This window comes from Caretta caretta, chromosome 6 (assembly GCF_965140235.1).
Source record: "Caretta caretta isolate rCarCar2 chromosome 6, rCarCar1.hap1, whole genome shotgun sequence".
In the NCBI taxonomy this organism is placed as follows: Eukaryota; Metazoa; Chordata; order Testudines; family Cheloniidae; genus Caretta; species Caretta caretta.
The window spans coordinates 118,477,829-118,505,599 of record NC_134211.1 but is presented as its reverse complement, the minus strand read 5'-3'; the positions used below and the strand labels follow the sequence as shown (position 1 = coordinate 118,505,599).

At 45.0% G+C, this 27,771-nt stretch overlaps 1 protein-coding gene across 1 annotated transcript in view; it reads left to right on the top strand.

The window, feature by feature from the left end:
• Positions 1–27,771, top strand: part of PRKCH (protein kinase C eta) — a 177,106-nt gene that overhangs the window by 130,382 nt on the left and 18,953 nt on the right. The window contains exons 11-12 of the mRNA XM_048855735.2: positions 17,282–17,420; positions 18,425–18,613. Coding sequence (XP_048711692.1) covers positions 17,282–17,420; positions 18,425–18,613 — 328 coding nt within the window. The remainder of the gene's footprint in view (positions 1–17,281; positions 17,421–18,424; positions 18,614–27,771) is intronic.

Below are 27,771 nucleotides of genomic sequence, written 5' to 3'. Positions count from 1 at the left end.
GCTTCGAGAGAGAAAGTTGCAATTAAAAGTGCTGGGCAAGGCAACCTATCATGCATTGCAAGGGCCTTTGACTATGGCATGTGGATGATGGGGTCTGTGGGAGCGCTTCCACGTGATCAACAGAGGCAGGCCGCTCTTCCAAACATCCTACAAAAGTGTCAGCTATGCGTGTCAGTGTCCAGGCTGAATCTCCCTGGGAACCCGTTTGGGTTGCTGCACAGGAGATAAAATGTTACTGCTTAATTCTTTGTTGAGAGTTTTCTATTTGGAGTCAATTCAACCATGATCTTATTTGCTGACACAGCCAAAATGTGAGGGATAGCAAACGCTCAGTTTGGGGGGATAGAACCAACTTCAGAATGATTTGATTAAAGCAGCACAGCATGTCACAGGGCATGACTGCTTTGGAGTACTCCTTCTGGCTAAGTGTGGCATTCCAGGCACTCCCTGCCTCAGTTTCCCCTCTTAGGAAGCCAGTAACTCCATTTTGGGTCCTCTTGATACCCTCGATAATACCCTTTTTGGCGCTGGTTTCTTATAAAACCTTGTACAAAATAGTCCATAACAAAAGTCCCAAATATACAAAAAGTTCTTCTGGCCTTTGGGGTTCCTCTGAAGCTCACCCTCTGATCTCTGTAACCCTTAGGGTTACCTCTCAGTCTGTGTGTGTCTCCTTATGGTAGGAGCCCCCTGCCCTGCTCTTGGAGCTGGGTAATACAGACAATTATCCTTTTTCTTAAACCAGGAATCCCCAGCTCTCCTGCTGGAGCTGGGTTGTAGTTTAGCTGGCTATAGGACATTAGGAAGCTTCTCCTTGAGCTGGTCCCACTTAGTCCTCGGGCTCATAAGGTTTGGCAGCCTTCTGCTGGTGTCTGCTATGATATATACTAGTCCCCCACTTCCAGCTCATTCCCAATCAGTTGGGTGAGAGGGGAGCTTTGCCCCTCTGCAATGCTCCTGGCCCTGGGCCCCTAAAGATAAAATGACAGGATTTCCTGCCATGCACCACTCATTCCCAGGACTGTTTCCTCTCTATCCATATGCCCTTTCAAACCCTTAAAGGGCCATGCCATGTGGCAGGGAGGGCTGATCATCAGGCACTACTGCCTTTAAGGGGCCGACTACCCCATCACAGCAGGATTCAGGTAACAAAGGGCTATTTGGTACGAATGATTGTGAAGTCCTAGACACATTCAGTAGGACAAAATGATGCACTTGTCTCCATTACATTGCTATCATGTAACTGGGTGATGTAGTTGCCTCAGGCAAGGTGTGGGGCCAGGAGGGAAAGAGAGGATCTCTGTTTTAAGGTTAGATTCAATGTGGGAAAAGTTTGAGAGCCAATTGTGATGTGAAATATGGTTGATTCTGCTTGTGAGCGGAGGCATGGGCTTCATAAAAGTGTGTGTGTGGTGTTTTTCCAAAATGCAGAGACAGGAACATAGTACCATCCTATTCTTTGCTCTTGCCAAGTGCTCCTTGCGCTTAATAATTCAGATTATTCATTAGCTTATGTGGTGGAATGAATGACCTCCAGAATATACACTAAAAGCAAAAATGTTTCACATTCAGTGCCTTTATAGGGTGTCCCATAGCTTCCCACTAGCTTCCATTGCCTTTGATTAGTTGCCATTGAATTTATTATTGAAGGGAATGTGTCTGAAAACAGCAAACACAAATGGATGGTATTATTTGTGCCAACACTTGAGTGTACTGTTCAATGTGGTGTCCTTGTTACTGACAATAGCTATGCATACAGAACTTAAGAGCCGCTCAGTTGCCATTGTACAGAAACACAGCAATGCGACGGGAGAATGATGGGGAAAATAGGACTTCTGAGTGTTGTGCATTAAAACTGGGAATTGGTCCTGCTTCGAGCAGGGGGTTGGACTAGATGACCTTCTGGGGTCCCTTCCAACCCTTATATTCTATGATTCTATGAAAAGTTTAATCAGTTAATCAGCACATGAGTGAAGTACAGTGCACTTTAGATCTGACCTGGGTCATTGTACCTCAAACAATCCTAGATCAGAAGTGCTTTGAAAAATCTTGTTTTAAGATTGAGACAAACCTCAGATTATAATAGGAAACGTTTATGGTTATGCAATTCTATATTGTGAAAATAGGGGAGGTTTGAGGGTAGAATATGTAATCTCAGATTTTGACAGGTGTTTTCCAGGCACACCATCCAGCAAAGATTTCTTTCCTTGTTGCCTGTTGTTTCTTGTCTCCGTAGATTAAAAGAAGCTTAAATAAAACATTTTTGGAGTGAAGAAAAGTGACTCACAATGCAAATACCTGAATGCACCTCCTCAACCGAGGGCTATATGGAAGAAGGATTCATCTGAAATTTAGGTCTTCCTTGGTTTTAAATAGTCTAGTCTGAGAACAGTAGACCCTCAGTTTCAATCTGGTGAGGAGTGAGTGATAGACCTTCACAGTTACCCTCTGTTAATCAAAAAGGTCTAGTTCTAGGGCAGGGGCGGGCAAACTGAGGGCCTGAGGGCCTCATTGGGTTTTGGAAATTGTATGGAGGGCCAGTTAGGGGAGAGGGGTGTGGCCCGGCCTCCACCCCCTATCTGCCCCCCCGGGACCCCTGCCCCCATTCAACCCATCTGTTCCCCACCCTCTGACCGCCCCGACCCCTATCCACACCCCCACCCCCTGCCCTCTATCCAAACCCTCTCCCCCCCCCCCCCTTATCGCGCTGCCTGGAGCACCGGTGGCTGGCGGCACTACAGCTGTGCCGCCTGGCTGGAGCCAGCCACGTGCCGGGCTCTGCAGCTGCACTGCCCCAGCAGCTCGCCGCCCCCCTGCCCAGAGCATGGCGCTGGCAGCGCAGTGAGCTGAGGCTGCGGGGGAAGGGGAACAGCGGGGGAGGGGCTGGGGGCTAGACTTCCGGGCCAGGAGCTCAGGGGCCGGGCAGGAGGGTCCCGTGGGCCGTAGTTTGCCCACCTCTGTTCTAGGGGGAAAAAATGTGAACCTAGTAGACGAACCTCCAATTATTGACTCAGGATGAGCTGTCAGGCAGGCGCATGTTACTCATGGATGGTACCTTCAAAATCCCCGTCTTCACTGCATACCACAGTTAATCACCAGTCCCAGTATTGCCTTATAGGCCCTATCTGCTGTTCCTATTACTAGAGGGACAAATCATGGTCAGTGTAAAGACATACATTCCCCATACACCACCCTCTCCTCATCGAGTCCTGCTTCAAGACCCACCTCCACTACAATTCCTACAAAGGGGAGGGAGGGTCAGCCAAGACAGCTTTGTTTTATTGAATGAGTCACCTATTTATTTATACCTATTTAATCTATTTCTAAAACAGCCAGTTGTTCAAACCACCTTTGTCACGTAACCTTTCCCCTTGGTGCCAATTCCACATCGCTACTTTGCTTCATAGGTGTGGCATTTAGAATCAAGGCTCTTCAGGACTGGCATCTCTTGTCTGTGTGGCATTTTTGGGCAAGCAGAGTGAAATCTGCCTCAAGTGTGGAGGGCTGACGCAAAGCCAGTTGCCCAGCTACGTGCGGGCTGCCTGAGCAGCTGGGCAGGCATTCCTATAGATGTAGGATGGGCTGCATAGTAGCCCAGCGTCCTGGCACTGCGGTGGGTGGGGTGAATTTCATCTTGCTTTGTTCCACCCATAAAAAGCCAGGATACTTGCAACTCGCGTGGGGGTGGAGTGAATCACCATTAATGAGTGAATAGCAATAATAATCCATGTTAAAGGAGAAGCTAAAACGTTGGACAATATCCCATCTTCTATGCTCTGACAAATATATCTCCATTTAAGTTCACTAATGGATTTTAAGCGATTTTTGTGGCAAGAGAGAGCTCAGAGGAGTTTGTCTGGTTTTTTTTTGTTTAGCCACAGCTTCTACAGAGTCTTAAAAGAGAGAGTACCAATAATGCCGATGCTGGTCTTGGCTTTTATTGTAACTGGATCTGAAGACCGGTTCCCCCAGTAAATATTTTAAAATATTTGTGTGTCTACACAGCAGCAGCGAGTCTCAACGGACTCGGGCTTTTGTGACAGGGTCGCAGTGGAGACAGTCAGGCTGGGTCTGGAGCCCAGCTTGGAAACTCAGCGAAGGGGGAAGGTCTCGGAGCCTGAACTCCAGCCCAAGCTCGAATGTCTACACTGCTAGTTTTAGCCTCACAGCACAAGCCCTACAACCCTGAATTGGTTAACCCAAGCTCTGAAACTTGCTACTGGGGAGGGGATTGGTTGTTTTGTTTTGCTGTGTAGATGTATCATAAGTGCATTATGTCCCAATGCCCCCAATATCATAAGTGCATTATGCCCCCAATGCATTATGCCCCCAATGCTCTGTAGCCAGCGAGAATGTGTCCTGGAGCCTGTTCTTCCTAATGTAAACAGAAGCTATACACAAAGGGGAGGGAGGATTTTCAGAAATACTGAGTGTTTAGCCTGACGCTGCACCTACTGAAGTTAGTAGTAAAGTCCCATTGGCTTCAGTGGAAACAGGCCAAAGCTGAATATATTTGAAAATCCCTGCACCCAGAATATTTCATAATTTACCATCTGCTTTCCTGCTTCTATATAGAAAGGGGTAACAGAGGAAGTGCTACCAAACAGCCTGAAGCCTTGAGAGCTTGCAGTGTTTGTTGATCTTAGGATGTTAGAGAGAATATGTTGGGTGAGATAATATCTTTTATTGGACCAACTTCTGTTGAAAGAGACAAGCTTTTGAGCTTACACAGAGCTTTTCTTTAGCTCTGAGGAAGGTCTGATGAAGAGCTCTGTTCTCGAATGCTTGTCTCTTTCATCAACAGATGTTGGTCCAATAAAAGTATTACCTCACCCACTTTGTCTCTCTGAAGTCTTTATAAGTATATCAGAGCCTCAGTAATGTTTGGGTTTTCTTGTTTAAGGGCCTGATCCAAGCCCACCAGGGTCAATGGAAGTCTTTGCACTGATTTGAGTGGGCTGGGGAAGTGAGGACTGCAGGTGTATATTATATGAGTGTGGAGAGACCTGTTTGTTTGGCCAGACATTTAGGTTCAGTTCAGGATTTTCTCCTTCCCCACAAAACCCTATTAGGCATTACAAATATTGGTACAGGTTAGTTTACTGTCTGGGCTGTTCCCAGCAGCAATCAGCACACATGATCCAGATCGACTCTGCCAACTGTTTTCTGCTTCTTCCAGAAATGAAATATTCCGTCTGTTACTCTGGACCTGGGGAAGGTAGATTTCACAGGCAGTTGTGAGATTAGTGACCAGGCAGCAGAAAGAGTTGCTTTGACTTGAGCCATTCTCTAGTTTCAAAATGGCAGGCTCAGGCAAAAAGGGGCCATTTCTCTCTCCCTCGGTGTAATCAGAATCTTTTTCAATAAATCAGCTCTAATTCTATCAGGACAGAGCTCTGGCTGGCCCTTTAAGCAGATACTAACGACTAGGTGGGCTGTGGATTGATACTGAACAACTGGTTATAACTGGGCTTAATCATTCATCTTGTCAGGTAGTTCATCCACCTCATCACTCCCAGATGTACATCTGGCACAAGTGCTGTTTCATTTTAATTTCATTTTTATTATCCAGGATTCAGTGTGGGTCTATTTCGGTCACAGTGACCTAACCGGCTAATGCTTCTTAATCTCTCGCCCTCTTTCTCTCTTGGCACCATCAGTCATGAATCTTCATCTTACTCTTGTTGGTATATTTATGGCTGATGCTTACCGTGCACCTACTATGACGATTTCAGGCACGAGGATGGAATGTTTGTTTGATTTTTAATTATTTTGGCAAGCATAAAATAGAAGCACTGTTAGGTAAATGGCATTGCCTGGGCCAGCAAATTCCAGATCAAGGCTGTCAGTCCAGTGGCTCAGGATCCAGACAGGATGTGTACAGCATACATACTATGAACTTGAAATAACAACTTTTTTCCGTCGCTTTCCTCTGCATAGTAAATGAGAGAATATTTTCATTGGAATTCTGGGAAATGCCTCAAGTGTAACTCCTTTCCTTCTCTTTCCTGAGGAGATTACCATGAAAAAGTGCAGCAAGTAAATGTGTGCTAAAGTGCTATGTATGTACATAAGGATGGATCGTTGGGGTTGCCCTAACGAAGCAATCTCTAGCAGCATCTGTGCTTCAGCAGTAATGTTTTTCTGCTGCCCAATTTCATAAACCAGAGTAGTTCAGTTCTTTTAAGGCCGCTTTTTGAAACTGTCGTTACACCATCTAGTAGCCGCCATTGGTATAATAAGGGTGCAGCTTTTATTGGTGGACTTAATCCTGAAAGGTGTAGAACACCCACTGCTGCCCATTGGTTCTGCATCTCTCAGGCCCAGTAGCATCAAGGAAGCTTTGTGATTATATACTGTGATGTGCCAGGTTTTGTCAGTGGCTGTATTTTCTATCCTACCAGCTCAAATTTAATTGGGAGCTGAATCAGGCCTCATTCGGCTCAGTAAAAATGAAGCCATATTAAAAATAGTTATCTTCCCTAGGAAGCTCTTCTGAGCAATTAGACTGTCTAAACGGGGCTGAGATGGTGAAGCAGGGTTTTAAAATGAATGCAGAGAGGTCTCTGAAGCAGGAAAAGTCTGATCAGTGTTTGCATCCCTTCATGTATTATTCCTGCAGTCAGCCGCTTGGGCATTGCGTCTTTGTAAACACCATCCTGGGAAGCCAAGCCTTCTGGGTCTTACAAGTGCTGTTGTGTAGTTATATTGCAGGTGTATACAGATACAAGGCAGCAGTATCAAGTGATGTGAGGGCAAAACTGAGAGCCAGGAGCTCCTGTGTTCTAGTCCAAGATCTGTTGAAAAGTGAATAGCATTGGCATGGCCTGGACAGACAGCTTGCAAAAACTTATCTGTGTGCTCGAAGTGCTAGTTGTCTTTAAGATTACGTGGAGTAATAATATTTCTAGATGTGAAGATACTGTTTCATATAGCTCAACAGACACAGCAGGAACTAATTCTAAAGCTAAATGAGATTTATCCCATTGGGTACATAAAACAACATAAATCTGATGGTCCCTGGACTATGCAAAGGTGCACAAGTAGGGGAATGGAAGGCAAGGAGCCTTTTCTCTCTTTGTGTCTCTCTCACACTCACACACGCCTCTCTTTCCCAACACAAACCCATACATTCCTGAGGGCATAAGATACATCAAAGAGGGGGTGGAGAAAAGATGGGGCCATCCCATGGCTCTCTTCTCCCCCTATCACCTGCTTCTTTCCCAGCGCTGGCCTGTGAAGCTGACAGGCTGTGCTATGGGGGAGCGGGCTGTACAATCCCATGGAATGGAGCAGTGTGCACACTCCCCGTGCCCACAGGAGGAGCTGCATAGGGACTGTTTCCTGAGGGACAGTCCTTCCCAAAGGGCCTTCTCTCCCTCCCCAAAACTCTACCCAGACTCTGTCAAGAGCAAGTAGCTACCTGCCAGCATCTGGCTCTATATGAGTGCTGGTGTACGTTTTTAATGGAGTTAAACTCACTTATACAAGGTCTGGATTTGACTCTCTGACTTCACTGTATATTAAATTACCATTTGCTATGCTAGTATTCAGGAGAAATGTGGAGGTCTAGGTTGGAACCTTTACAGTAATGTTCCTCATTCCTTTATCCTAAGGTCTGGCAAGCATTTCAGAATGGCTGTCTGCTATCACTACAACAAACAGGGCATTTCATTGACAATCTTTACATTAAGTTTAATGTGCACATCATTACATTTAACTCCTCCTTTTTTTAAGTTGTGTTTATTTTTCAGGAGCCATGACACCCCATGAAGGCTCGTCCTTCACTTCATTCTGGTTTTATCGTATTTAAAGTTGCAAACCATTCCATGTTCCATAGTTATGTTGGACCAGCCATCACATTCAGTGCACTAGTGATCTGAAACCGAATTTGCTCGTACGCTACAGGGGCTTTTAACAGCCACTTGGAAACTAGATAGAGAATTTCACACACTCAACAAACAGAACATTTATCTAGAAAACTGGGGGTTAGTGAGCTAACGTTTCGCTAACTGAAAGCTTTATTTTGATGCTTCATTTTCAAAGATCAGGAGGACTGTGCACATACCTACAACATCCATTGTTTTGTATTTTAAATAAGGGAAAGTAGCAGAGGAGGCTGAAGTTAAATCTTGACAAAGTTTTGGGATCATGTTCTGGAAGCACAGAGCTATAACAATTCCAACCTTCTAAACTTGGGCCAGGCAAGAATACTGTGGCCATAAATGGCAGTATGGGTACTGGATTTCTTTAGCTAATCAGCCTAATGTGTCACCTTCAGTATTCTGTTTGTCTCTGTGCCAAAAAGAAAGTGTTCCTTCTCTGAGCTCTGTGTACACCATATGTACTGTTTCTCATGACAGAATTGTTCTGGCTCTACTGATTTTCTCTTTAAAGTTCCACAACAGTAGATTTATAGCAAGCATCCAAAGCTGAAAGATAGTGATAATTCTGTCTTTTATTTTGCAGACCTGAAACTTGCAAGCTGTTTTTCTTATGTTAAAAACAGTTGCATCTATTTCTCATCTCCATTTTGTGGCTTCCTTTTTCACAAATCAATACCCTGGTTTTCCATTTGTGATTTCAATCTCTCTCTAAACCTACTGATGTGGTAACATTGACAAAAATTGCTGGCACAGAACAACAGTCATGAGTGAAAGAAGAAAACGCCCCTGTCATAAATATAAAAGGAAGGGTACCCACCCTTCTGTATACAGTGCTATAAAATCCCTCCTCGCCAGAGGCAAAACCCTTTCACCTGTAAAGGGTTAAGAAGCTAAGATAACCTCGCTGGCACCTGACCAAAAGAGCAGCAGCTCAGACTGGTTTTTCTATCTGCATTCCAGCATAACAGGTGCAGAAATCTTCCTTAGACACCATTTGCTACTGTTTGCTGATGCTTACTCAGCTTTACTGGTGCTCTGGAAATTTGCAAAGCATTCTCATGATGCAGTGTGATAGGTAATTCCTGGTTATAAAAATATTCATGACCACGTGCATGCCTTATTATTGGAAAAAATCTGGAAGAGGTGAGATTTTTCCTCTCAAAAAAATGATTACTCAATAATGATTTCTCCATGATTTCAAGTTATGGGTTTGCAAATACCATTAATGAAATACCATCAGGTAAAGGATCACTTGAGGCCTGATCCAAAGCCCAGGGGAGTTTTTCCATTTACCTCAGTGGGCTTTGGCTCAATCCCTTTGATGTGTCACAGGGTGAGACAAGATGAGGTCTCTGTACAAATATTAGGCCAGATTCTGCTCCTCCTATTCAAGTGGAGTGCAAGTAGCCCCTGTGACCACTCTGAGTAAAGTACTGCTCAGCAGGGCTGGCCTTACCATGAGGTGACCTGAGGCGGCCGCTTCAGGTGCCAGACTGTGGGGGGGGCGCCACTCGGACCCAGAGTGTAGAAAATTGTGTCTGCTGCTGGTGCATATGTATTCTCTCTGCTCTACATGCACAGAGATGGTGGAGTGCTGTGCTGGAGGAAGGAGGGCACAAGAGACATAACAGGCAGGCAGGAGAAAAGGTGAGAGGGAATAACAGAAAGCAGCAGGAGCTGCAGGGAGAGAGAGGAGGAGGAGGAGCCTCTTATGTTCCTCTCTAGCACCCCCAGGAGCCTGGACTGATTAACCCCAGCTTCTCAGGGAGCTTCCTGTTTCCTGCTGTTTCCCTGAACCCACTTGAGGAGAACAGGCAGTCAACTGAAGTAGTAGGAGCCAGTTAGGCCCTTAAGATGCTGATATCTTCCCTCACTCAGGCCCTGCTACGAGCCTGCTCATTTGTCCCCTTCAACTGAGTGTTGAGAGCCACTATAGCTGGCACAGAACAACAATCATGAGTGAAAGAAGAAAACGCCCCTGTCAAATATAAAGGGAAGGGTACCCACCCTTCTGTATACAGGGCTATAAAATCCCTCCTGGCCAGAGGCAAAACCCTTTCACCTGTAAAGGGTTAAGAAGCTAAGATAACCTCGCTGGCACCTGACCCAAATGACCAATGAGGAGACAAGATACTTTCAAAGTTGGAGCGGGGGGAACAAAGGGTCTGTCTATTTGTGTGATGCTTTTGCCGGGAACAGATCAGGAATGCAGCTCAGAACTCTCTAAAAAGTTAGTAAGTAATCTAGCTAGAAATGCGTTAGATTTCCTTTTGTTTAATGGCTGGTAAAAATAGCTGTGCTGAATGAAATGTATATTCCTGTTTTTGTGTCTTTTTGTAACTTAAGGTTTTGCCTAGAGGGGTTCTCTATGTTTTGAACCTGATTACCCTGTAAGGTATTTACCATCCTGATTTTTACAGAGTTGATTCTTTTACCTTTTCTTTAATTAAAATTCTTCTTTTAAGAACCTGATTGATTTTTCATTGTTCTTAAGATCCAAGGGTTTGGGTCTGTGTTCACCTGTACAAATTGGTGAGGATTTTTATCAAGCCTTCCCCAGGAAAGGGGGTGTAGGGCTTGGGGGGATATTTTTGGGGAAGATGTCTCCAAGTGGGCTCTTTCCCTGTTCTTCATTTAACACGCTTGGTGGTGGCAGCATAGGGTTCAAGGACAAGGCAAAGTTTCTACCTTGAGGAAATTTTTAACCTAAGCTGGTAAGAATAAGTTTAGGGGGTCTTTCATGCAGGTCCCCACATCTGTACCCTAGAGTTCAGAGTGGGGAAGGAACCTTGACAGCCTCTCTGGAGCAGCATTCAGAAAAAGAAAGAAAGCAAAGGAAGCTTTTCTATCTAAGCAGGAAGGAGCTCTCCTGAGATACATAGACACAAATATTCACAGTGAGCCTTCCTGCCCCAGTGAGGATGTGAGTGGTGAGGAGATGCCTGATCTTCCAGTTAGAGTGCAGGTGACCTGGCAGCTACTGCAGCATCCATATCTCCATCTCAAATGGATGTAACCATGCACATTCCTGAAGAAAAGGGTAGATCAGAGAAGAGTGTGGTGGAGGTGCAAGAAACAGCTCCTGCTGAGTTTACTTCCTTAAGTCTAGATGATCCAGGACTGTGGACCCACTTGAGTAGTAGCCTGAGGGACTTCCTTGTACTGCATGGGCCACAGCAAGTGAAAAACTTCATGTTCCCCAAAGACAATGAAAATAGAAGTTTCCATCCAACACATTACTGGTGTGAAATCCCCAATGGTGACAAAGTGGAGAGGCTATGGCTTATGTACTCAAAAACCCAGAATGCTGCATGCTATTTTTGTTGCAAACTCTTCCAGTCTAATGTTCCAGCCACATTGGGTTCTACAGGAACAAAGGACTGGAAAAATCTGGCTAGAAATCTGGCATGCCTAGAGAAGGCAGCAAATCTCCAGAGAGCATTCCATAGGTGGAAAGAGCTTGAGATGAGACTAAGGTTAAAGGCCACCATAGATGATCAGCATCAAGAGAAGATTGCATCAGAGTCTCTTTACTGGCAAAATGTTCTGAAAAGGCTCACTGCCATTGTGAGAATGTTTGCTACCCAAAACCTAGCACTGCTTGACACTTCAGATCAGCTGTATGTGCCAAACAATGGAAACTTCCTTAAAATTGTGGAGCTGATGGCTGAGTTTGATGATGTATTCCAGGAGCATCTAAGAAGAGTCACCACCCAAGAAATGTACACACACCACTACCTTGGAAAAACAATTCAAAATGAGATCATACAGTTACTGGCAAGAAAAGTCAAACAGAAGATTGTGGCAGATCTGAAGTCTGCAAGATATTACTCTGTTATTCTGGACTGCACACCTGACATCAGCCATACGGAACAAATGACTTTAATGGTGCATTTTGTAACAACAACAGAACCTAGTGAAAATGTCCCTGCAATGGTGACAGTCAGAGAGCATCTTCTAGAATGTATTGACATTTATGATACCACAGGAGCTGCTATGACAAATTTCAGAGTAACAGCCGTGTTAGTCTGTATTCTCAAAAAGAAAAGGAGTACTTGTAGCACCTTAGAGACTAACCAATTTATTTGAGCTTGAGCTTTCGTGAGCTGCAGATGAAGTGAGCTGTAGCTCACGAAAGCTCATGCTCAAATAAATTGGTTAGTCTCTAAGGTGCTACAAGTACTCCTTTTCTTTTTGCTATGACAAATGTGCTTCTTAAAAAGCTGGAAGATACGGGAATTGCAATACCTGACATGAGAGGTCAGGACTACGACAATGGTGCCAACATGAGAGGAAAGAACAGAGGAGTACAGACACGGATCCGAGAGTTAAACCCTCGAGCTTTTTTTGTCCCATGCAGTTCTCATTCATTGAACTTGGTGATTAGTGATGCAGCATCAGTTTCTAGTGAGGCTACTGAATTTTTTAATGTAATTCAAAGCATCTATGTATTCTTCTCCGCAACATCTGGGAACATCCTCTCTGACACTGAAACCACCGAGTGCCACACGATGGGAAAGTCAAGTGGAGGCGATAAAGCTCATCAAACACCAAATTGGGAAGATAGATGATGCCATAGTTGCCATTATGGAGGATAATGCTATGACAGGAACTGTTCGTGGGAGAACAGTGGCAGAGGGAAATGGAATTACCAGAAATTTACATAACTTCAAATTTCTGTGTGGCTTAGTGTTGAGACATGACATGCTGTTTGAAATAAGTGTTGTAAGCAAGAGACTCCAAGGTGTTGACCTTGATATATCTGGAGCAATGGAACAACTGGACAAACCAAAGTCATCCCTACAGTCTTACGGGTCAGATGAGGGATTTCAAAACGTTCTGAAGAGTGCTCAGAATTTAGCAGAGGAACTTCACACTGAAGCTATTTTCCCACCCATTCAAGAATACAAGAGTCACCAAAGAAGACGACATTTTGTTTACGAGGCATAGCATAATCCCATAAGAGACCCCAAACAACAATTCAAAGTTGAATTTTTAACGAGGTGCTAGATTGTTAAATACAGACAATTGAAGAACATTTCATGCAGCTCAAGGAACACAGCAGTATATTTGGGATGTTGTATGATATTCCAAAACTCCTCACTATACCTGAAGAAGACCTACACCAGCAATACAGGGCACTAGAGACAGTGTTGACGCATGATGACATGCGAGATATTGATGCGAGTGATTTAGGTGATGAACTGAAAGCCCTTTTAAGATACATTTCAGCAGGATCAACTCCAAAGGCTATTCTGGACACTATGTGCACCATGGCAAAATTCCCAATAGTGCAGAGGAAGCCAAAATGTGCAAATATTGCAGAGGGAACCAGGCAAGTTGTACATTTTTTCTGGAAAAATTTTGATCTTTAAACTGTGTGACAAAGCTCTGTCCTTGCCTTCGTGGGTCCTGCATTTCCTGGCGGATTTCGCTAGCCTCACTGTGACCCTCCACGTAACCCTTCTCTCTCTAGAGACAAGGGTCACAGTCTACTGAGCCATTTTCATCATAAGCCAGCAAGGGAGGTGAGGAGAAGTTATCCTTCCTTGGACGGTCTCTGTTGTCTCCCAGTCTCAGTGATTAATCAGGGGGCAAAGGGGGGAGGGCCCAGGCCCACCCTCTACTCCAGGCTCCGGCCCAGGGACCCTAATAGTATCAGCTATGGTAGCTGACCTTTTAGAAACATGACATGTACAATTCCCTGGGCTACTTCCCCCACAGCAGCCCGCACTTCCTCAAGCTCCACTTCACCCTTACCTCAGGGCCTCCTTCCTTGTGCCTGATATGGTGTGTACTATCAGTCTCTCCAACAGCACAACTTCCTCCCACAGCTCCTGACATGCACACTCACCTGACTGACTGGGAGGCTTTTAACTAGTTTCAGCCAGCCCCTGATTGGCTTCAAGTGTCCCAATCAACCTAGCATTCTCCCTGCCTTCTGGAAAGTTCTTAATTGGTTGTAGGTGTCTTAATTGACCTGGAGCAGCTGCCATTTCACTTATCCTGGTACCAGGGATTTGTTTAGCCTGGAGCTAATATATCTATCTCCCACTACTTTTCTATAGACATCTGGCCTTGCCCCGTCACAACTGCCAACATAGCAAATGCACGTGTTCTGATACAAGAGGCTAGAACAGCTCCCTTTTTGTCACTTCTTCCATGCCTAAAATAAAAGGATGCGTTAAACTGACACACTGTAACTACATGTAGAGACAAGTGCTTCATTCCTTCGTATGCATAAAGTCCTTATTCCAGTAGGAGTTTGCCTGCAAAATGATTGCATCAGTACTGCATGACCTCAGAATAACAGCATAACAACTGCATAATGACCTTCGAAAATATCCCTCCCTTTATTGCTGCATGACACTACTAAAAATGTTGACTGGAAAATGCAAGCGTTAAGGGAATCTGAGGTAAATCTGACTTTGTGAGTGGGCTACTTTCCAATTTCATCAGCTTCTTGGAGTTCTTGCTGCTGAACTGAAGAGCGCCTTGTAAATCTTTAGAATCTTGTTTTTTTTAATTTGACCTCATTGGTTCATTTGGCATAAAGAACAGTAGGACCAGTGAATGCAAAGCAGCAAGTATACAGATTAATACCATTGACATCACTTGAGAAAACCACTGACTGCGGACAGGGTTAGTGAAGAGTGAAATAAACCCTTTTGGGCATATCCTATATTAGGAGCCAAACTTGGAGCATCTTGCGACCAAGCAACACTCAATTAATACCCCATTCTGGGACACATGAAATAATAAAATGTGAGCTTTAGATTTCACATCTCTTAAAAAGATGCCAGTAGGTGCAAATGTCCACTGTGTTGCAGTGTGGGACAGACGTTATTAACAGGATTGATATGGAAGCCTGAGAAGCCCCCAGGCTGGAGCTTTGCTTTGATGTGGTTAAAACTGTACTTGCATCCAGAACGTGAGTGGGCAGCAGCTGGTTTAAATTTAATGGGAATTACACAAACAGAGATTCCTTTAGGGGGCACAATGAGCTTGCACCTGCAAATGCTCCTTTCATACTGGTGCGCTAAGGATCATATTGTATTGCCCAGTTAACAGGGAGCCCAGGGCTGCTGTAGCTCATTGGATGGGAGGCAGTGGAGATGCTAGACATGGCTTCCAGGCAAAACAGGCCCCGGTGTTGCAGCTCCACTATGAAGCCTGAAGCTTGCTTAAACCTCACAGCCTCTGAGAGGGACTAAAGCCTTCAAGGACTGTGGCTGTACCTGGTTTCTCCCTCCCTCTCTCATGTATCTATCTTGCCTGAACCTAAGTAAAGAGTTTCCATTGAAGCTGTTTCCAAGAAACGTAGTAAATAGTGAATCTACAACCACTTGGATTTTATTTGGGGTATCTCCAAGGCATTCACCTATTCATCAAAATGCCTTGCCCACCTGCATATTTGTAGTGGCCCCCAAGCCAGTCTTGCCTAGAACCAACAAGGATTTTACTGGATATAAAGAATAATCTGCTGTTTTAACCACTTTCCTGCAAATTTCTGGAAAACAGGGCTTGCCTTTATGCTTGGAGAGGTTTCCTGATGTACCAGTAGCGCATAGCAGAATTCCAGGAACTCTAACTGTAAACCACTCTTTAAACCACACTGCAAGGTTGTCATGACCCAACACACGTAATATGTTTCTGTGTCCTCCTAATCCCTTCCAGGGTTGGTTTTGGCCCATAAGGCTTTATGACCATTTTTCATTTTAAAAAGAGAAACTCTGCTACTTGCTTGCATCCCATCCAGAGCAAACGCTGTAGTGTAACTGAGGAGATCAGGGTTCATTCCTGGCTCTGGTGACCTTGGGCAAGTGACTTAATCTTTCTGCACCACAGTTCCCCGACAGCCAAATAGGGATAATTATTTTTCCTTTCTCCCACTCTCTTGTCTATTTGTAAGCTCTTTGGGGCAGGACCTGACTCTTACTAACACGGTTGCCTAGCACAGTGAGGCCAATTGCTCCACTGTAATAGAAATAATAATAAACTCTGTGGTGTCTCAACGCTAGTTTAAGAGATGTTTCCTGTGTTGGTTCTGGTTATAGGACTTCTGAGACAGAGTGGGATAACTGGCCTTCTCATTTTCAGGGCACCGTAGTAGAGAAGAATGGTGGCCCAATGGTTAGAATGCTAGCCGGGGACCTGGGTTCTAGTCCCTTCTCTGACATAGGCTTCCTGTGCCTTAGTCTCTGTGTGCCTGGGTAAAATGGGGTAATAGCCCTGCTGTAACTCCTTGGTGTGCTGTGAGGTGCCCAGATGCCATGGCAATGCGGGGCCATATGAGTACCTACATTAGATACCCAGAATGTCTGTCCAGCTCAGAGCTAGTGCGTCTGCTCTGGGACCAGACCAGAACGTTTGGGTTGTACCACACCAGGAAGGCACTGACGTATCTGACAGAATGCTTGGCAAGCAGAATATGTTCGAGAGGCCAAGTCACATATCTTTTCCTCAAGACCCAGGAAGAGGAAACAGAGCCCATTCCTATCATGTACACAGGCGTCCTGCTGTTGATGTTAACGTCACCGGGGCAGCTCTGTGACAGTGGTTGCTTCCCCCCATCTGCGAGTGTGCGCAGGATAAGCCTGACAGCTGAAGGGGCCAGATGCCAAGAGCTGGAGTATATTTTCAGGAAAGCATTGCCTGGGTCTGCAGATGGCTCCAGTGCTCTCTGGCCATGCTCCTGACTGCACTTATGACTGTGGAATATTCTCTGGGGCCATCTCAAGGTCAAGCTGCTGACAAGCTTCCTACACTGCTTGATCGTCTAGATTCTCTGTTTCTTGGACTTAGCTTAAACTACGGGCTTCCATCCCGATAGATGGTGAACTGGAAAGTGCATATTTCCTACGGTCCTATTCTATTGGGTGCAGCCGCTGGACATTTTGACAATAACGTGGGGATGGGATAAGAAATCATAAATAATAACAGGATTCTTGGCAGCAAATCCTCCTCTTGGATACAACCTCACTGTGCAACCTCACTGAAATCAGGGCAACTGAGAACATTTAGGCCTTTGTGTATGTAGAACTATCACTCTGCTCGAACGCATCTCAAAACTGAATTAGCAGGGTGTTCTGCAGGCCAGACTTGTCGTGCTTTAGGAAAGCCACGTGGGGAAGTTCATACAAAACCTGACCACATTAAATCTGGCTCAGCCCAACATTATTAGTTCCTCCCTTCCACAAGTGTCAAATTCATGCACACCGTTTGTTTTTTCAAAAGATGATGGTGCAGTTGGCCGCTGGGTCCAGCGATACATGTTTGTCCAGGTTTTATTTTAAGCTCTGGAGAGTACGGACTGTGTCTTCGTTTGGATTTGTACAGCTCCCACTATGCAGCAATTGAAATAATAACAGTAATAATTGTTGTTGTTGTTGCAGGGATCTGAAGCTGGATAATGTGTTGCTGGATCACGAGGGCCACTGCAAGTTGGCAGATTTTGGCATGTGCAAAGAGGGGATTCGCAATGGAATTACTACAGCAACGTTTTGTGGCACACCGGACTACATTGCTCCAGAGGTACAGGAAACCCTTCTTCATTGGAAAATCCATTGAGCTGTTAGTAGGTCTGGTTTAAAAGCAACGAATGAGATCTCCACTTAATTTGGCTGCATCTTATGGGGCTGACAGGTGGAAAGTTTGGTCTCAGAAACGCACTGAGATTTACAGCCCCATGGGCTAGTGAAGACTAAACAAATCTTCAGATTGTTATGGGCTGATACAGGGGCATCAGCTCCCCTGGGGGAAAAGAAAATGCATCTTGAAAAACATAGATGCCAGACTGTAGCTGCCAAAATGCTGGTTACAGCAAATGGCACAGGTACCATCCCAGTGTGGCTGAAAGCAAGCTGCTGTCTCCCTCATTCCCCAATTCCCTTCTCTGCCTCTGTCTGTCCCCCCCTCCCACCCCCCGTCATTCATCTGTCTAATTTTAAAATGAATAAACACAGCTTTAAGAAGCACCTTCCCTCCAGATCCTGCCAGATCCTGTAGGTGCTTCCGTTACGCTGCTGGATTTATGCTCTGTGGTCATGCTTCCTCTGCCCCACTCCTCACACTCATGCCTTCTTTTGCTCTCACACCCCTTCCCTCCTTGAGCTGGAAATGTGTTTTTGGAGCCATGTAAGACTTTCCTTCTGGGAGGCAAAGGGGAGTGAAGAGGCTCAAGCCACAGACCCAGCTGATCCACCTCTCTAGAACAATTTGATTGAAAAACTTTTCAGCTCCTGCTCAGCACATTATTTTAAAGAGTCTGTTCCGAAGCATGTCTGGTAAGTGAGTACAGCTAGCAGACCCCTTGTTTATTGGAGATGTAAATCAACGGGTTGCCAGCTGGACATGTACATCACAGAGGGGCTCTGAGAAAGGAGGAATGGCAAGCACAGAAGAGAATACTCTTAGTTAATATGCGGTGATGTGTTTTGTTCACATTAATATTCCATAATCCATTTTCTCCCCCACTTAGAAAAACAATGGTTAAGCCCAGTGAGTAGTATTTATCCCCTTCCTCATCCCCATTGTAGATTCTGCAGGAGATGCTCTATGGTCCTGATGTAGACTGGTGGGCTATGGGGGTGCTGCTGTACGAGATGCTATGTGGCCATGCCCCTTTTGAAGCAGAGAATGAAGATGACCTCTTTGAAGCCATTCTGAATGATGAAGTTGTTTACCCAACCTGGCTTCAGCAGGATGCAGTAGGGATCCTGAAAGCTGTAAGTTCCTTTGCTTTTGTGTCCTGTGTCCTTTATGCCAGCTCACACCAGCCTGATGTGTTCTTTAAACTAATAGTTGATATCATTGATGCAAATAGAGTTGGGTGAATAACTGATGTTTCAGTTCCCTGACAGTTCCCAAAAATGGAAAAAAATAATTAATATTTTGGCTCAGATTTAACTGAATTTGAAGATTCTGGAAAAAAATGTAGGGGAATCAGGTCGAACAAACATTTCATTCGACACAAAACATTTTATTTCTGGGAGTTTATAAGAGGCTAGATTTACAGAGTGGGGAGGGGATTGGAGAAGAAGTTAGTGTCTTCCTTATAAGCAGGCTTGGAAGGGTTAGATTTTTGTCGGTAAACATTGATTTCACCATACGCCCACAAACTGATGTAAAAATATTTCCATCTGGAATTAAAATTTCCAATAGGCAAAGCAAGAAATATGCTGCTTGAGAACTCATTAGAGTTTTGGTTTGAAGAGATTTCTTTTTGTATGTTGTGACATGTGAAGTTGTGTTTGAACAGTCATAAAGCTTTCTTGTTGAATCTCAGTGTCTGCTGACATTAAAGAAGTATTGTGTGACACACCCCATAATTTCCCACAACTGTGAAAGTTAAATTGATAAAAATTAAAAACAAGCTTAAAACCCATAATTTTTGCACAAATGTGAAAAATTTAAATCAATAAAAAAAATCTTTAAAAGGCTTAAAAATAACCATCGATATTATCCATCAAAGTTATAAAAATTGACTTCTGCTAAACCTACGTATAAGTTTTATCCCAGTATATGGGAGACCTGCGTTCAGGACTCCCCTCTGCCTGACATATAATTCAATAATAATTGGAGCAGGAATTTGAGCTTGGGTTTCTCTCACTGCAGGAGAGTGTCCTACCCGCTTGGCTATAAGGTCACTCCCTCTCTCTGGCCCAGAGACTGTATAATTATGTATGCAAAGTGTAACAGCCTCCATAGGAGTGAGTGAGAAAGGCCTACACTAGGCTATGCTATAGGACAGGGGATACTGCACTCTCCTGAAGTGTGGGAGACCCGAGTTAAAAAGCATTCAAAAAAGTTAAAACGAGGGGGGCAGACACACTGGAAAGCAAGTGGATGAGTGGAGTAGCAAGGATCCTTTCATTACCTTGGGGTGAAGGGTAAGAACTGCAGTGCTAACGTGTTCACCTGCTGCTTATATCCCCTAACTGATTCAACAATCAGGCTGGCAAGCAGCATGCATGCTCCCTCTTAGACTACATGATTGTAGCACATGCTCATCTTCCATAACAGAAGCGATACTGTGCTCAGCATGTACCATCAGATACCATGTTACTTCTGTGTGAGCGAAGCAGGAAATATCTGCGGTATCTCAGATAGTCCTATCTACTAACTGTAGGTAATGTTGACTTTCCCAAGGGGATCACTAGAAAATTCTCATTTTTTAATGTTTACAATGGAAAATCCCTCACCTGCCTGGAGACCCGCTTTGGAGAGGTCTCAACAAACAGTGTGAGGAAGAATGATGTTGTGATTAAAGCTCTGGCATGGGACTCAGGAAATCTGGCTTCAGTTCCCACCTCTGCCACATACTGCTGTGTGACCATGGACAACTCAGTCTCTGTGCACCTCCTCGGGTCTCCACCTGTAAAATGGGAATAATAACCCTTCCTTTGTTCATTGAGATTGTAAAATCTTGGTGGCATGGACTGTCTTTTACTTTATGTGCATACAGCACCTACCACATTGGAGCTGCTTGGCACTGCTGTAAGGAGTGGAAGGGTAGTCCAGGGGTTAAGGCACTCACCTAGGATTTAGAAGACCTAAATTCCAGTCCTTGCTCCACCACAATCTTCTTGTGTAACCTGGGCCCAGGCATTAAGCCTATCAGTGCCTCAGTTACTTCCTTACCTTGCAGCAGCATTGTGAAGGTAGGTACATTAAAGACTTTGACATGCTCAGTCAGATACTCTGTTAATGCGGGGAACACCATATAAATACCTAACATAAGTAATTAATGATTTGAGAAACACCGGCTTAAATAAATGCAGCACCATAGCAACAACTCTATAAAGGGCAGTAATCTAGTAACAAAACTCTGGAAATTGATGTGGAAGGCTTCTGTGGGATATAAAGCAGGTAATACGGTTTGCAACATTGTCAGCACATCCATAATATTCCTAAAAGCACACTAAAAACAAAATCCATCTCCTGAGGAAGGATTGTGCTATGAAATCCATAGGCTCCGGCCAGAGATGATCACTTTTCTCATTGAAGGCTCTCTTGGGCTTGGAAATCTCTCAAAACAATTTAAAAGGAAAAAAAAAGATGGTGGTCCAAAGCAGTGGAAATTCAAGAGCAGTATTTGAAGTGCTAGATCAGTGCTCTTAAATGCTTCGGACAATTTATGTCCTGGAAAGGATACATAGAATCATAGAATATAAGGGTTGGAAGGGACCCCAGAAGGTCATCTAGTCCAACCCCCTGCTCAAAGCAGGACCAATTCCCAGTTAAATCATCCCAGCCAGGGCTTTGTCAAGCCTGACCTTAAAAACCTCTAAGGAAGGAGATTCTACCACCTCCCTAGGTAACGCATTCCAGTGTTTCACCACCCTCATAGTGAAAAAGTTTTTCCTAATATCCAATCTAAACCTCCCCCACTGCAGCTTGAGACCATTACTCCTCGTTCTGTCATCTGCTACCATTGAGAACAGTCTAGAGCCATCCTCTTTGGAACCCCCTTTCAGGTAGTTGAAAGCAGCTATCAAATCCCCCCTCATTCTTCTCTTCTGCAGGCTAAACAATCCCAGCTCCCTCAGCCTCTCCTCATAACTCATGTGTTCCAGACCCCTAATCATTTTTGTTACCCTTCGCTGGACTCTCTCCAATTTATCCACATCCTTCTTGAAGTGTGGGGCCCAAAACTGGACACAGTACTCCAGATGAGGCCTCACCAATGTTGAATAGAGGGGAACGATCACGTCCCTCGATCTGCTCGCTATGCCCCTACTTATACATCCCAAAATGCCATTGGCCTTCTTGGCAACAAGGGCACACTGCTGACTCATATCCAGCTTCTCGTCCACTGTCACCCCTAGGTCCTTTTCCGCAGAACTGCTGCCTAGCCATTCGGTCCCTAGTCTGTAGCTGTGCATTGGGTTCTTCCGTCCTAAGTGCAGGACCCTGCACTTATCCTTATTGAACCTCATCAGATTTCTTTTGGCCCAATCCTCCAATTTGTCTAGGTCCTTCTGTATCCTATCCCTCCCCTCCAGCGTATCTACCACTCCTCCCAGTTTAGTATCATCCGCAAATTTGCTGAGAGTGCAATCCACACCATCCTCCAGATCATTTATGAAGATATTGAACAAAACCGGCCCCAGGACCGACCCTTGGGGCACTCCACTTGATACCGGCTGCCAACTAGACATGGAGCCATTGATCACTACCCGTTGAGCCCGACAATCTAGCCAGCTTTCTACCCACCTTGTAGTACCTTCTTAGGTGTGTGAGTGCCAGCTAATCAAAAACCAGTTCTAAACCAGATTAAAGTTGTACTTTCATACATTACCAGGAATCTTACGTAAGCCTGAGACAGAGTGCGAAGTGTGATACAGTAGACGCTAATCACCCAAGAAAGAACGAAGTGTAATATGACCTATTTCGTGTCAGAACAAGGTGAAGGGGGATTAAACTGATGACATTTTTATTTCACTAATTACAACAGGCACCTCGGCACACCAGCTGGTGCAAGTTAGATTCACCCCCAAGCTGTTCTGCCCCATGCTGGCGCCAGGGCAGGGGCAAAGAATCAAGGAGCTCTCTAATCATAGTCATCACAGTAAGCTTTCAAACATGTTACTTTAAGTAATCTTCGTGTAACTGCAAATAGTAGCATGGTGAGTGGAATTGGTGAAAGAGGGTCAGGTTTCAGGAGGGGCCTAATTCAGTAAGACACCAGGGTGTTTAGGAATGTAATCGGAAGCCAAGCAGCTCCCTCAAACTGTAGACCAGGGGTCTCAAGCTCAAATCACCACGAGGGCCACATGAGGACTAGTACATTGGCCTGAGGGCCGCATCACTGACACTTTTTCATATAAAGATACAAAAGCCCCGCCCCTCTGCCCCGGCCCCACCCCCACTCCATCCCTTCCATGAGGCCCCACCCCTGTCCTGCCTCTTCCCACCCCTTCCCCGCCCCCATTCCAACCCCTTCCCCAAAGTCCCCACCCCAACTCCAACTCCACCCCCTCCCTGCCCCTATTCAAACCCCTTCTCCAAATCCCCGCCTCTTCTCCGCCTCCTCCCCGAGCGCGCAGCTCCCTGCTCCTCCTCCCTCCCTCCTGGAAGGCGCTAAGCGCCTGGAGGTAGGCAGAGGAGCAGGGATGTGATGTGCTGAGGGGGAGGAGGACGGCAGGGGAGGGGAGCTTGGTGGCCACAGGAAGTAACTGGAGGGCGGGGAGCTTGGCGGGCCGCAGCAAATAGCTCCACGGGCCACATGTTTGAGACCCCTGCTGTAGACCCTCAACATAATGCATAAAGATCTCTCTCCTACAACACTTTCTCACCCTAGCATTGCTCATTGCTCATGAAACACAAACCAGAGCAGAACTGCCTTTCTGCACTTTACAAGCATTGCTTGCAAAAAGCTGTGCCCTGAAAGGAATTTCTGCAATGGGAGAAAATGGGGCATGGAGGGAGAAGACTTTAAAGTACTGAAGTTATGAGCAGGTCAATTTCAGAGCAATAACCAGGAGTCTGTGATGAACTGATGAGAGTTTGCATCACAGAATTTTATATATGCCATTTGGTTCAATTCCTTACACATCTGTCACTTTCCAGGTGGCTGCTGCTTCAGGTGACTGCACCAGACATTTTTATTTATGATTGAAGAGATGAAGTCACTTTTTGCAGCGCTAAGACACTTTGTATATCTTGAGCATGAGCTCCCTTCAGTCCCTGATTAATTGCTTTTGGTTACAGACCATTTCATCAGGTAGTTTCACTGGTCCCTTCTCACTTTCTCATGTTGTACTTTCAATAGTGCCAAAGCACATCAACTTTAGAGAAAAGGCAACTCTTTGTAACTAGATACAAAGGGATGTTTTTGGCCTCTAAATTCCAATGAATAATTGACATGCTTGTTTGCTCTTTACCTATTTTTGAATTGTAAGAAGGAATTTTAGTGCTAATAACTGAATTTATATATTTGCCACAGATATTAGCTCAGTTCAATATTTATATATGAAGTTCCCATATAACACACTCTAGTACAATGTGGGTCTTTGTTCCCCTCTAATGGTTGGTCTGTATGAAAGGATGATAGCTTACTATAGCTGCCAGTTGGGAGACTTGCTCAGGTGGTAGAGGATTCCTGCTTTTAACATTCTCTAAGTTACTTATACGGTTTCTATTACTATAGTGTCTGAGCACCTCACAGTCTCTACTGTATTTATTCTCACATCATTCCTGTGAGGCAGGAAACCATTAACTCCATTTTACAGATGAGGCACTGAGAGACTAAGTGATTTGTCCAAGTACTCTGACACTACAGTGATGGGCATGGTAGAAGAGCCTATATAGAATGGAACAGATCACACATGAGGTCTGGCAGAGCATGAATTGAACCTGCGTCGTCTTAATACCAGACCAACGCCCTAACTACTGGACCACCTTCCTCACTAACAGGCCTGGCTTGAAACCTTCAACAGGTCTAGTAATACTAATGAATGCAGAGCACGAGTAACACACATCCCTGAAACCAAAATCGAATTCTCCCTCCAGCCAGAATGGCAAAGGGCCATCAAACTAACTGGGAAGATATTTGATCTGCTAAACAGTTGGCCTTTTGAGATTTTTTTATAAGTTGATACAGAGGATAAATAAGCACAGGAGCAGTTTATTTTTGTGTATCGCTTTATGCTGTGGTTCAGCATCATGAAGTTTGGGGCCTATTTCAAGTTGCTTTTCACCACTGTTCTGCTTTGCCCAGCTCCCTCCACCCTAGAAGTCATCTGTGCTTGTATCCTGTGAGGGAGGTTGCACCCTGTGCATCTTTGTAATTTCCTGAAGGTTGCCACTATCCATTCTCAAGTGCTGATTTAGGTCATAAGCTTTTGTTTGGTCAGCAGCTGTTCCAGGAATGTTTTTGAGCATTGCTGCTGTAGGGAAACAAAAAACAACCTAGATGCACATGGAGCCTGTGTAGAAGCCAGAGCAGAAACCATTTGTGCTTTAAAAAGGAAATTGTTCCTTGTTTCCCCTTCAATGTTTTGTGTCATTTTAAAAATGTTTATAAAGGGCTGGAGGGAAGGGCAGGCTGATTCTGAGCTGGTGTAAATCAGCAAAGCTGTGTTGGAGTCAGTGGAACTATGCCGACTTACACCAGCCGGGGACCTGGCCCATTAGCTGTAACTAGAGCTGTGTGAGGTTCATTTTCCAACTTCCGTCTCCCACTACTCATTATCAGCCCCAAAGTAATTCTGTTTAGCTATGCCAGGAATGAATCTGGCCCCTGCTCCTGCTGTATAAACGTCTATAAAATATACCCCCTCAAAATTCTCCTTGATATAAGCTGACCTAGTTACCCCCATCTTCTGGGGAGGACTCTGTGAAAAGGAAACTTGTACTGGAAATGTCATTATGCAAGTTCCTAGACAGTGACTCACATTGGCTGTGTGTAGCTAGGGTTCATTTTAACACAGAAGTCTGATGTCTGATTTGTCACTAGTGAACAATAACATTTAGAGTGGAGCTAATGGTATTCCAAGCAGCTGGAGATCTTGGGATCCCAGCCGTATGAATTACCACCTGAAATATGACTGTCTCTTTCATCCTTTTTGCCCAGGAGCATCATGGTGTATCTGATTTCAGCACCATCACTATAACTCTAGTTGAGTTCATATCTGTGTGCTTTCCTTGAGTATGATCCGATCCTGCACCAGCTTGCTGGAAGTTTCGTTTAACAGAAAAGGAGACATGTGAAAAACCAAGGCTCAAGGAGCAATGGTCTAAGGGGAGGTAAAACCATGAAAGGTACACAGGCTTTCTGCACCTGGCTTCAGGGCAAGGGGAAAAGGAATGCTTGGTCTACACTACCAAAATCCACACCCCTGAGCGAGATAGTTATACGAACCTAACCCCTGATGTAGACAGCACTATGTCAACGGGAGGGCTTCTCCCGCCCATATAGCTACCACGGGAGAAGTTCTTCTGTCAGCACAGATAGTCTTCACTAAGCGCTACGCTGCTGTAAGTTTAAACGACCCCAAAGACAATGGAGTCATTACAAGGGATGATGGCGTGGGTAATAGATAAAACTGGTAATCAGTGGGCCAAAGTCTTGGAGATTTGAAGATGCTTTCCAAGGTTTTCTGGAGCGTACCAACTGTACTAAAGCCTCACTCTACAAGGTAGGTAACCTCAAGGGTTAAGGCATGGTAGCACCCCAGAATAGCTTTATCCCTGCCTTCTCAGCCCAGAGCTTCTAACCATCAGCCCCCCCCCCCCCGCCTCATATTTGATAGTCAAATGAGGAACCTGGTGCTCACTGGGAGATGGCTGCTAACTTCTGTGCTCAATGTGAGCATTCAGACACTTTCTTACACTCAGACACTCCTCCAAAAACTGGTGTGGATCACAAACTAGACTTCAGGCCTGCTGGAGACACAGGTGCTGGAACTGGGAGTGATGCTGCACCCCCTGGCTTGAAATGGTTTCTATCATATGCAGGGTTTACAGTTTGGTTCAATGGCTCTCAGCACCCCCACTGTAAAAATTGTTCCAGCACCCCTGGCTGGAGATGCATATAATGGAGAAAAAGTAGTATTATTTAAACCCTGCTGTTGTTTGACCCTGTAGAGGTCAAAATCAAGACTTGGGGTAGGAGCCTGCAATGCTGATTTTGAATGAAGAGTGAATAAGCTGAAACATACTGCAAGAGAAGAGTCAGATGCTAGATGGACAGCCTGGGGTCTCAGTAGTCTGTGTTCAACACGTAGTTTGGAAATGCAGGTGTAATACTGAGGGGTAATCCTTATGTTGGTGAGTTAGCAAAAAGAGCATTCTCCAGCCTCGATGAGGCTGTAGAGGGGATGATTTAAAGAGCTAATGGGCATGGTTATAGGAGCTAATCCAATCCTGCTGGCATAGAGGTGCCCGAAAAGTACTTGGATGTAGTGATGTTGTCAGAAGTACAGTGACAAAAAGAGGGGAAAAGAAGACACAGGAAGTTGATCTATGTTTATAGATCACAATTATCTAGAATTGACACTGACTCAGAAGGCAAATTCTCTGGTTTACCAAACTGTCTGTTGCCACAGGTCGCTGAGTTCACTTCCTTCTGTGGTTATCTACATAACCCCTTTGATGCTGGTTAACACTTGCAGATGTCTGAACCCAGCGTTAAAACAAGAGCAGCAAAGTTGAGTACCTGTCATGAAGGATTTCTAATGTCAATTCCTGAGCAGAGTGGTCAGTGTTATCGCTGGTCCTCCATATTTCTCTTTATCACTTATTCTTTTATTGAATTTGTTTTGAAAAATAGATCAATGAGTAGGAAAAGCCACTCTCTCAAGTTCAGCAGAAGTTAGCATATTTTGTCCCATATCTTTCCTTACTATTCCTCATATCAACGCACTTCCAGAATCTTATTGTTGCCTCTTTTCAGCTGAGTGGTGAGCCAATTTGGAGGCCTTGCTGGGTTGTTTCCATTAGGAGGAGAAATTGATGTTGGGAGTCGGGTATCTCTTTGTTCAATCCTGTTTATTCACAAAGAGTGTACAAAGTTCTGCTTCCCTGTGCACAGTGGGAACAAACAACAGGAGGCAAAGAGTCCTGTGGCCTTATTGGGATCCAGGAAGTGGGCGGGCGAAGCTCGCCCACTGCTAAAGGATCCCCCCCAGCCTAAGGGGGGGATCCACAGGACCTGGGAAACCAAATAATTACGGGGGACAACTAATGAACAACAGGGACGGGAGTGCGGTCAAAGGGTCAAACGAAAGGAACCGGACAGGGACACTGAGCAGAGAACCCCGGACAGCGCCCACCGCTCCTCAAAAGCGTCAAGGGAGTCAGTGGACGCCACCCAGAGGAACTCTGCCCGGAGGCGTGAACAGACAGAGGATCGGAAATAGGCCCCACAGTTGCAGGAGAC